The following is a 12,094-nucleotide window of genomic DNA, read 5'->3' as shown; positions in this document are numbered from 1 at the left end:
AAAAAACCAGCATGAGTTAAGTCACGTTCGTGTGAGTTAATTCACGCTGCGTGACTTAACTCACGCAAGGTATATTTGACAAATCAGCTGGACGCGAGCGAAAAGTGCAGGGGGAGAGCGTAAATCTATTTAGTTACGCCTATGTCTAGAAAACCATATCCTCATTGGATGGAGAATACACCTTGAGTTTAAGGCCCCTTGTTTCACAACCTTCCCAAGCGAAAGTTACATGTCTACAATTGATCATGTTGGCAGATTTGTAGCTTAATGTGGAGAGGTTGGGCATAATGAATACAATATGATATAGTTGTTTCCTTTGTCATTAACATGAGTATCTTTCTACTGATATTTGTCTTTGCCGCCTAATTAAGTGGTAAACTGGGCAGACGTGGAACAACACTTCTCAGAGAGATTTTATAAGTCTTAACATGAAGTTAAAACAACTAACTTAATGAATTTGAAACAACAAAAGAACGAGACAGTTGTTGACTTTATAAAAAGATTCAAAAAATGGGTTCCATGAGCACAATACAATTTCCAAAGGAGGAATATGTTGCTTTGGTTTTGGGTAACATGTTCCCGTATCTAAAAGAAGAGTTGGTTGCTTTTGAGTTTTCAGACTTGAGCCAGCTGAGGACTAAAGCATTTAGGATTGAAAGTTGCATTTGAGAGAGTGAACTTGAGAGATTTAACTATACAATAGTCTCTGATGATGATTATGATGTATTTGTAATGCATTTGTTTATCACAATGATCAGACAACTAATTACAAGGGAACTAATAACATGGCAGCTGAGATCCTTAAGAAATTTTTTGAAAGGATATAGTTGGAAGAATGACTGATGCACATTGATCCCTTGTTGCATTTTCTAAAATGATTTTGCATCTCGCTAAAATATTCCAACATCAAAGGTAAATGGAAGTTGATGCAAGATAGTGGAAGCTGTATGGCTCGCCAATTGAAGAAGACATATTGGTAAGATATCTAACTGTGTCAAATTGGTAGCGTACAACTACTACTATCTATAAACCAGAAGTCTTTATGATGTTGGAGTCGCCTAAGTCAACTGAGTCATATAACAGTTGGAGAGCATTTAGTAATGTCACTTGCGCATTTGCATCGTTCCTGCAAACCTAGATGATCCAGGAGATCAAGTTTCTATATGCACCTAAGTTATATTAGTTGAGTGTCAAGTTAACAAAAAGGAACCAATCAACTGTCATGATACAACTCTCATCTTTCTCCTGATGTCACCAACTAAAAGATGCAGAGGACACATATTTAAATAAAAAAAATTAGTAATCGAATCATATACTTCTCACTAAGCTGAAGTGGAATGATTTGTCTATCACCTGCACCACAATTAGTTGATTTTAAAATCAGCTGGCTTTGAATTGGTTGACAACTGGTGCAAAACTAGGCGACAACTTAATCAGTCGTCGATTGATGACTGAATGGACTTGAACGATGTCATAGGTCTTATATGAAGTATTTGACTACCAGTTGCGAGACAATCAACCAACCTTGTAATTAGTCGAGCCCTCAATTGACGGTTAAATCAGCCCTCGACTGACAACTTAACATGACTACCAAGACCTAATGAACTTAAAGGTTATTATAAGTCTTATTAAGGATGTGATAATGTTAACGAGAGTCTAAGAGAATGAAACATTATTGTTGAGGCAAAATCTCTAATTAATTAATTTTAAAGATAATAAACCAATATGATTAGAGAATTAATGGACTTTGATTAATTTCTTGGTATTTAACTTGTGCTATTGAGTGTTTTACTAAGACGGGAACAAGGTTTAAATCATACCAAGATTCAAGAAATCAAAGGACATTTGAATTCATGATCTAACACTGAGGTCAGAAAGTTAGATCAGAATGTTGCTCGAATATCAGAATGTTCAAGCATAGATCAGAAGGTTGTTCTTATACAAGCCAAGAATCTCAAGAACTTTGATCAAGGTCATGCAAGGCACATGTGACATGGATATATGTCCAGGAAAGTACTTTTGCATGGATCAATCAAGCAATAAAGACATATACAAAGATTATGTCAAAAAGGATATTCAATGTTCATTTAAGACTATGAATATTGATATACTAGGAATATTCCACAAGGGAATATCATCCTAGATGTTAATATCACTGCTCTTCATTGTTGTTTCACTATTAGGATTTGATTACATCAAATGGTAGTCTTACAAATCATCCTAAGTGAAACAGATGGAACATTCTGATGGTCAGAATGTTCAGCTCAACACATGCTTACTTTATGAACAGTACAATAGGTGAAAAACAAAAGGCAAAAGCAAAGCAAATCTGTCTTGTTTAACAAGAGATAGACACGTATGGGAGTTGATACAGTACAAGGATGACGGGGAATTTCACATGGGAGAGTCTAAAACTTTTCCACCATAGGAAAGTTTATATTGACCTTTAGATCAAATCAAGAACACATTTTTATAATACTCTCTCCACACTAAATTTTTTTACACACTTCCACACCACTGTTCTCTCTCCTCAGTTCTTCATTTTATTCTTTCCTATATTTCTCCCCATCACATAATTTTGTAAACCTGCAACTCATCTACCACCACCTATTACTTTAACCTCATTCTCTTCAACTTACTATCTTCAACCTCCATGAAACTACAAGTACATTTTTGTAACGCCCTCTTTGAATTATTTGTTTTATTTAATTATTTAATTGAGTCTAGAATTTATTAAGAAGAGTTTAGAATATATTTATATGATTACGTGACTTATTAAGTGGTTTATTATATTATTTAATAGAATAAGATTAGAAAATAGAAATAAGATTGAGTTGAGAGTTTGTTATGAGATTTTAGAGAGTTTTGGGGGAGAAAGAGAAATAAGATAAAATAGAAAAAGGGTTATAAATAGGAGAAACCTAGTTTAGAAAAAACATAACGTACGATCAATTTTGGAGAAAAGGGAGAAAAAGCCGAGAGGGGGAAGACCTAGGAGTGCTGCGATTTTCATCTATAAGGTAAGGGTGAGACTAACATTCAATAATCTTAAGTCATTGATTCTGAAAATTGGATTTAACATGTTGTAGGTTTTAGTTTTTGAGAATTTGGGAATTAGGGTTAAAAGTGATTATTTGATGATTTTCTAAAATAATGTTTTGGGTCAAGTTTTATATGGTTTTGAGTCTCTTTTGATGTATATAAATGTTTAGACAAACTTTGGCATCAAATTTGGGCATAGGGAAGTTAAAATTGGGATTTTGGGGTGAAAAGTGTGTTTTTCCCGAGTTGCTCTGTGACAGCATGTCTTTGTTTCATGTTCTTGCGTCTTTTTCACACGTTTCTGTTTTGAATTAGCCTTTGGTGTAAACATGAAAGTTGTAGATAATTGTGTTAGCTTTCCAGTGGCGTCGGTTTGACTTGAAAATGATTTTCGGTTTATGAGTTATGGTCAAATTACTGCACGTAGGTCACAGTGAATTTTTATGAATTTCAGCACAACTTTGTCCGAATTTGAAATTAAAACTGGTATTGACTGGTACAGAATTGGTCTTAGGTGTAAACACGAAAGTTGTAGGTATAAATGTTAGCTTTCTAATGCCGTTGGTTTGACTTCAAAAGGATTTATAGAACTAGAGTTATAGTCAAATTACTGCACGTAGGTCACAGTGAATAATTGAATATGATTGATGAATTAGTATATGAATGTATATGTTGTGAATACGATATTGTCCATGATTGATGAAGTGTTATATGTATATATGATGTTTTAAGATGTTGATTATTATTTGATGTTGTTATACTGTGATATAATTGTATATGCATTACTTGAATTATATGTGAATAATTGAGACGTTGTTGACTTGCATTTGATATTATTATGTCATGCTGTTTTTGTATACTGTTGTGTTGCTGTTGTTATTTAACTAAGCTGCATGAGTCGGTCTAAGTTGATTAAGATGATGAAGTTCCAAATTATTGGATTATATAAGAGGTTGTCGATTAAGATGTTTAAGAGGTCGAGTCTATGCATTAGCATTCAGCGATTGGGGCTTGATGCTCCGGAAGTATAATAATACTCAAATAGCGATTGGGGCTTGATGCTCCGGTAGTATAATAATACTCAAATAGCGATTGGGACTTGATGCCCCGTATTGGTACCACATGCATGATTAGAAGATTAAGTTGCATAGTCAAGAGGTTAAGTTGTCAAGTTGTCGAGTTGTTAAGTTGTTAAATCATGAAATTGTTTAAAGCTGTGATTCTTTATATGAACTATTAAAGAAGTGAATTATGATATATTATTATCTATGATGAATATTATGATGATTACATGATGTTGTCTATGAGTTGTTAAATATGATTGATGATGCTTATGTTGTTAAATGTAATTGATGAATTATATGCTTAATATTATTGTTTGTGAAATCTCACCCCTTCTGTTTGCCCACCATGGGTAACTAACAGGTAACCAAGAATAGTTGATGTCGTGTGAGCCTTCCTTCTCGTGTGTCTTAGGTGCTCTGATACGTAACGGGATGGGAACTTTGTTATTGCTTTTCTATTCCTTACGTATTGTTTTTGAAGATTTATGACTATGTTTTTAGATTGGATTTTTATGAGACATTTATGAAGAGGCCTTCGTGCCAAAGACTGTTTTAGTTATTAAAATAAATTCCGCTGCGAAGTATTAAAGATCTTGTATTTGAATTTTAAAGGATAAATAGTTATTTATTCAGTTTATGATTTTAAGAAAAGAATGTGACATTCCGTTTATGTTGAAAAACTCTGATTATTTATGCAGAATTTTTATGTTGGGAAAACGGGGTGTTACAATTTCCATCTTCATCATTTGTTCTTTAAAAATCTTGAAAAATAAAAAGAAACAAAAAAATTAAAATTAAAGAACAATTCAAAAACAATCTCCATGTGTTGCAATTGAAAAACCATGGTGTTTATGGAACCCACAATTAAAAACAATATTCTAGCTTCAATCTAATTAAAGAACCTAATCCTCTGTTTAGGTTTGTTTTTGTAGCATGATAGTTTCTCCATTTATATGGGTTTCATAGATTCCTTCTGATTGTAGCTCACCAGTATTCTGTTATTTTGATTAATAACACGTTTTTGTTGATAAAATGAAATTGGTTAGGCATACTAGATCCATTATTACCAAAATTAAGGTAATAGTTCCAGATCTCAAATTCTAAATCAGAGTTTTAGATGAATGGGAGAGAAATGATGAAAGGGAGAATATGAAGTTGTTGGATAAACAATTTTGCCCAAATCCATGAGTTGTGATTTTTGTGTTCTTTAATGATTTGAAAATGAAGACCAAGATGGAGAGATGAAGGAAAGGAATACGGTTGTGGTGGTGAGTGTAGGAGAGAGAATAGTGGTGGATGATATAGTGTGCACATATCATAATAAAATCTATGTTCCTATTTAATCTAATGGCAAAGATAAACTTTCCTATGGTAGAAAAATTTTAGACTTTCTCACGTGAAATGCCATCCAAAAAAACTTCCTTAACTTTTATTTTATGAATGAATGGAAATGAGTTAGTATTATATTTGAAAATTTAGTTATACATACATACATACTATTTTTATTTAAGGAAGCGTTAAATGTGTTGTGCGAATGACTGACGCAGAATTCCGATCGATCAGAATAAGGGGGGCAGGTGTCCAGCAGTGAGGCTCTGTTGCAAAAAAACAGTGCTTGCTTTAGTGTTGGACCCGGCGAATAGGATCTATTTGATTGATTAATATTCATTCTCTCTCTCTCTCACTCACTTTCGTTGTCTTAGTACTGCTGCCTACCTGCCTGCACTCTCTACTATTATTATTTATTTTTATTATAAAGAATAAATAAGAAGAAAGAATAAAAAAGAAGAAGCCGATGAACTCATCAATCATCAATCCTACACATACAAGTTGCAGTGAGAGGGAGTGAGTGAGTGAGTGACATATGTCCGTCCTACTTTTCTGCATCTGATACAACTACACGTACGATTCAATTCGATTCAATTCAATTCAATTAGGTATTGGATTTCTTCTTAGGATTTAGAGATCCTCAATTCATTATTTACTTTTGCTCTTTCAGGCAGACAGACTGATTGATCGATCCATCGATCAAGCAAAGAAAGAAACTATGAGCGGAGCTGTTATTGTTGCTGTTGCCGCTGCTATCGGTAATTTACTCCAAGGATGGGATAATGCCACTATTGCAGGTAGGTCGTCTCTTTTCTAATCTATTCTATTCTCCTCATCTTCGATCTAATACAACAATTATTCTTGTTGAAACTTATTTATTAATTATTATTCTCTCTCCAGGATCTATTTTATACATAAAGAGGGAATTTCAATTACAAAGTGAACCCACAGTCGAAGGTCTAATTGTGGCCATGTCACTTATAGGAGCCACCGTTGTTACTACATGCTCTGGAGCCCTATCAGACTTGTTTGGACGACGCCCCATGTTGATCATCTCCTCCCTCCTTTATTTTCTTAGTTCTCTTGTCATGTTTTGGTCTCCAAATGTTTATATCCTCCTCTTTGCAAGACTTTTAGATGGTCTCGGAATTGGTTTGGCAGTTACCTTGGTACCTCTTTACATATCCGAGATTGCCCCTCCTGAGATTAGAGGATCACTCAATACACTTCCTCAGTTCGCCGGTTCTGCTGGTATGTTTTTCTCCTACTGTATGGTCTTTGGGATGTCACTAACCAAGGCTCCAAGCTGGAGGCTTATGTTGGGTGTTCTTTCAATCCCCTCCCTTATTTATTTTGCACTCACACTATTGTTATTGCCCGAGTCTCCAAGATGGCTTGTCAGTAAAGGCCGAATGCTTGAGGCTAAGAAAGTTTTGCAGCGCCTTCGTGGATGCCAAGATGTTGCTGGTTAGCTATGCGTTTTTTTTTTCTTTTTTTTTCTTTCCCTTTTTCCTTTCTTCACTTCTCACTTGTTATTCCTCTATTATTTTATGATTCTGATTATAATAATCGTCTTTGGGCATGAGCAGGTGAGATGGCTTTACTAGTGGAGGGTCTTGGAGTCGGGGGTGATACATCCATAGAAGAGTACATAATTGGTCCGGATAACGAATTAGCCGATGAAGAGGATCCATCTACCGGTAAAGATCAGATCAAGTTGTATGGGCCCGAACATGGTCAGTCCTGGGTTGCCAGACCTGTCACTGGACAGAGTTCCGTTGGCCTTGTATCTAGGAAAGGTAGCATGGCAAATCCGAGTGGTCTAGTGGATCCTTTGGTGACCCTATTTGGCAGTGTTCATGAGAAGCTCCCGGAGACTGGAAGCATGCGAAGCACTCTTTTTCCACACTTTGGAAGCATGTTCAGTGTTGGGGGAAATCAGCCTAGGAATGAAGACTGGGATGAAGAAAGTCTTGCCAGAGAGGGTGATGACTATATCTCTGATGCCGCTGCCGGTGATTCCGATGACAATTTACAGAGTCCGTTGATCTCACGTCAAACAACTAGTATGGACAAGGACATGCCTCTTCCTGCCCAGGGTAGCCTTTCAAACATGAGGCAAGGTAGTCTTTTACAAGGGAATGCAGGAGAACCTGTTGGGAGTACTGGAATTGGTGGTGGTTGGCAGTTAGCTTGGAAATGGTCTGAACAAGAAGGTCCAGGTGGAAAGAAGGAAGGTGGTTTCAAGAGAATATATTTACACCAAGAGGGTGGTCCTGGATCTATACGTGCGTCTGTCGTTTCACTTCCTGGCGGTGATGTGCCAACAGATGGTGATGTTGTACAGCAGGCTGCTGCTCTTGTGAGTCAACCAGCTCTTTATAACAAGGAGCTCATGCATCAACAGCCAGTTGGACCTGCTATGATTCATCCATCTGAAACAGCTGCAAAAGGGCCAAGTTGGAATGATCTTTTTGAACCGGGGGTGAAGCATGCATTGTTTGTAGGAGTGGGACTTCAAATTCTTCAGCAGGTAATAACATGCTTTTAGTGTTTGCTATGGTTTTTGTTTCCTACTGTAGTCATGTTGTGCTCTAGTGCTTCTATTTCATTCTATGATGAAACAAAACATTATGTATTGTCTCCAAGTTGTTGTTAATGGTTCTTATTTTCCTGTTATTCACTTCCTTGAAATTGTTTTACAGGCAAGGGCTTAATTCATTGTCATCCTCTAGCTCTATTACGCCTGTGTGATTATTCATACAGATTTTAAACGATATCCCCCGTAGTAAATTTCTTAGATTACCAGGACTTCGTTAACTGGGCATGGGCTGTGCTATATAATATAAGTAATATACCTAGATTAGCAGTATGAGTCAGTGTTAGTGGTTTGAATCTAATGCAAACAATTTCTCTTAAAACGCATCTTTCCAAGTTTTGACTTTCATATGTTATGGGAGTGAAATTGTTGTAATTGGTGCATCCGTGCATGTGTAAAACCATTGACATGCTTTCACCCAATAGCGTAAATATTAGGTATAGTTGGTCCATGACAGTTATTATTGTGAGAGCAAGTCTGTTCTCAAATGTAAAATTAGGAGAGGGCCTGGAAATGATTCAAGCCAAATTTCTATGGATTGATTTTCTTATTTAAAATTTTGTTTTGGTAAAATTAAAAAAACTTGACATTTATTAATGAAAAAATTATGCACATCATTGTATTTAACTTTAATGAAATTCCTTTCTTTAAAAAATTTATCGTGTTAAATAATCTTCAATGAAATTGGAAATTCCAGTTTAACTTCACTGCAGCTATGTGGTATCTATACGAGTTAATGGTATACAAAAATAACAAACTAAACCTTTACCCACCACCTTAGCTACATGGACCAAACTACACATAATGTCATTAACTGAGCTAAGCTCAAAGATGGACCATTTACCTCAATCTCTCATAACGGTTTGACATAGTTTTTCTTGATTAACTATTGGACTATCCTTCATCTGGTCAACCGTCCTTGCCGATACTTCTATGGATCTTCTCCATATATGCTCAAACCACCTAAGTTAAGACTCTATCATACGTTTTCTTGGTTAATAATATATGAAATTAAATCCCAGCTTTGATTAGTAAAAAAGATCCTTTGCATCAATGTCATTGAATAATTTATACTTTGTGGGTTTTCTTATTACTGCTTTTACTTGGATGCAAAAAACACCAACATTGAGGCAGTTTGAAATCAAGCTAAACCTTATTTTACCTAAATAGGAGGTTGTGCCTTTTGATTTGGTACTTATCTAGTGGCAGGCTATGTTAAAAATTTACCCGAAGAAAATAAAATGAAAACAGAATCGTTGGTAACATATTTCCAGCTTAGGAACAATTTACCCGCTGAGGTTTCCAATTAAAAAATTAGGTGTCACTCGTTAACCAATATTTGATGCTTGATTCTATTGCTGACTAAATTTTATGGTGGACTATCATTTATTTCATCTTTGAATCAATGCAGTTCTCTGGTATAAATGGAGTCCTCTACTATACACCACAAATTCTTGAGCAGGCAGGTGTTGGATATCTTCTTTCAAACCTGGGCCTTAGTTCTACTTCATCATCTTTTCTAATTAGTGCAGTGACAACCTTGTTGATGCTTCCTTGTATAGCTGTTGCCATGAGGCTCATGGATATTTCTGGGAGAAGGTATCCATTTCCTCTCTACCATTTTCTATTGACATTTGTAGCTCACATGGTAAGAAATATGTTTCAAGTGGTGGATATATGTTGCTGAGGTTTTCTCTTCAAAATGTTATTTGTTTGTATTTTTTTTTATCTCTGCGCTTTTCTAGAATCTCAGATTGATGTCAATAACAAGGCGGGTTTGACAATTTTTACTCTTTGTTGTATCAAGTTTCATTGAGCTGTTCTTGATATTTATACTGGTTCTTTTTCCCATCTTTAATTTTTTTTTTAAAAAAAGAAATACTCTCTGTTTTTTACTTTTTAAAAAGAAATACTCTGTTGTATCAATTTTTTACTTTTAGAGAAAAACAAAGAAGGTATTTACTGAAGTAACTCAAATTGTGCCATTGTAGCATCACAGGGTTTTCTTGTAGAGTCGTATAATGAAACATCTTTCAATGGCTACGCTACATCTATCAATATTTCTTGTTTTGTTGCGTAATCCATATTGATGCTGGGTTGTTTCAGTTTAGTAATTCTTGCGGTTGTGAAGAATAATATAAGGTTTTAGAAACTGATCATCATTAGAGATAATCTTGAAATTGTTTTCTTTATAATTTGGGCCAAAGTTTCAGAAAAGGGTTTCATTATTAACAACAAATATTAGTAGTTAATCAATCTGTTATATTAGTGGAGGTGTTATATTAATGGAGACAGTTGAATCCATGACATCTTTATCATTTTAATCCTTATGGCCCGCTCTCAAACCAACTTATCCACCTTATAATTCTCGGTTCTTTACTAGATAAACTGGTGTTGTTAAATAGTGGCGCTATACCGCTATAGTGTAGCGGAATTTAAACAAACCGCTATTGTTCCGTGGTATGCTGTGTAGTACAAAATATTTTCAATTGGTGGTGCTGTAGCCCTATTACGTAGTGTGATTTTAACAATCAGGTGTTTTCCGCTATCTGTAATTGAAAACTCCAAGGCAATATTTGCTGGATTATTTGCTTACTCTGTTTTTTACATTCTTGCAGGACTTTGCTGCTCACTACAATCCCTGTCTTGATAGTATCTCTTTTCATATTAGTCCTAGGGAGCCTTGTGGATTTGGGCGACACTGCAAATGCGTCTATCTCAACCATTAGCGTTGTTGTCTATTTCTGTTCCTTTGTCATGGGATTTGGGCCAGTTCCTAATATACTTTGTGCTGAGATCTTCCCAACTCGAGTTCGTGGTCTTTGCATTGCCATTTGTGCTCTTACCTTTTGGATATGTGACATCATTGTCACCTATTCACTCCCAGTTATGCTGAATTCTGTAGGCCTTGGCGGTGTTTTTGGTTTGTACGCAGTTGTGTGCTGCATAGCTTGGGTGTTTGTGTTCTTGAAAGTTCCAGAAACCAAAGGCATGCCACTGGAAGTGATCATTGAGTTCTTCTCTGTCGGAGCAAAACAGATTGACGCGGCCAAGCATAACTGCGGCCAAGCATAACTGACTAAAGGGTATGATAAATTGGAAGTTTTGACGGTATCTTTCAATTGTTTTCAATCTACGGTTGTTTATTTTTTTTCTCTCCTCTTTTCGATTTATCTTTTCTATTAATCTCTCTTTTCTGTGGGTTGAGATTGAGAAGCATGAAACTCTGTTTCTGTAAAAAAAAAAAAAATCGGTTCATTTACGGGGCTATGGTTTTCGTTATTCGAACGCAAAATTGTTATATGATCTTTTCTTAGGGTGAACTGACCTACTTTATTTACTGAATGTATGACAAAGAAGATGGCTAGTGTATGGTGAATTGAGGATGTTGGTATAGATTAATACTAGATGCCATATAAAAAGAATGTTACTTTTACGTGTGCATGGTTTAAAAACCAAACCAAATATTGGTTTTGGTTTGATTCCTGAAACAACAATCCAATTTTAAACTAATTTTTTTATTCAAATCCAGTTTTAGCCCAGTTTCCTTTTTTTTTTTTTTTTTTTGTAAATACTAAATTTCATTCCACAACATATATCTAGGCAAGGTCATGGTTATCTTGGATTGTTCCAAACTAAAACTTTTGTACACTTAAAAAAACAGCAATATATAGATCATAGATCATGTCAGTAATGATCCTAAATGAAATCATCCATAAGTTTTTCAAGTCACAGCTAAATCATTGTATAATAATAGTAATTACAATCATCCAAAAAAAGAAAGAAAAAAAAACTAAATAAATCTTGACTTTAAAGACAATGTCAAGGGCATTTGACTCCAGCCTTTGATTAATTTCTCCAACGATATGAACTTAGATCCATACCCATTAACTCTGTCATAACTGCATGATAGGAAGAAAGGTTTTAGTACAAAGAAAAAGGGCATTGTGAAAAAGATTGAAGCTTACATACTCAAATGAAAAAAGATTGATGCACAATTACGATGCATCAACTTCTTATAAATTAAGTTTCCCAAAGTAATTAGCTTTGGCTCAGCAGT

General features: G+C 35.2%; 1 protein-coding gene across 1 annotated transcript; it reads left to right on the top strand.

The window, feature by feature from the left end:
- The first annotated feature begins 5,629 nt into the window (after nucleotides 1-5,629).
- Nucleotides 5,630-11,456, top strand: LOC11418231 (monosaccharide-sensing protein 2). Its single transcript, XM_003604056.4, has 6 exons — nucleotides 5,630-6,008; nucleotides 6,106-6,232; nucleotides 6,336-6,902; nucleotides 7,025-7,968; nucleotides 9,446-9,633; nucleotides 10,653-11,456. Exons 2-6 carry the CDS (start codon nucleotides 6,154-6,156, stop codon nucleotides 11,107-11,109), a joined length of 2,235 nt encoding a protein of 744 aa, XP_003604104.1. The 5' UTR covers nucleotides 5,630-6,008; nucleotides 6,106-6,153; the 3' UTR covers nucleotides 11,110-11,456.
- Nucleotides 11,457-12,094: the final 638 nt, after the last annotated feature.

Source organism: Medicago truncatula, chromosome 3, assembly GCF_003473485.1.
Source record: "Medicago truncatula cultivar Jemalong A17 chromosome 3, MtrunA17r5.0-ANR, whole genome shotgun sequence".
In the NCBI taxonomy this organism is placed as follows: domain Eukaryota; kingdom Viridiplantae; phylum Streptophyta; class Magnoliopsida; order Fabales; family Fabaceae; genus Medicago; species Medicago truncatula.
This window is presented reverse-complemented; position numbering and strand designations above follow the sequence as displayed.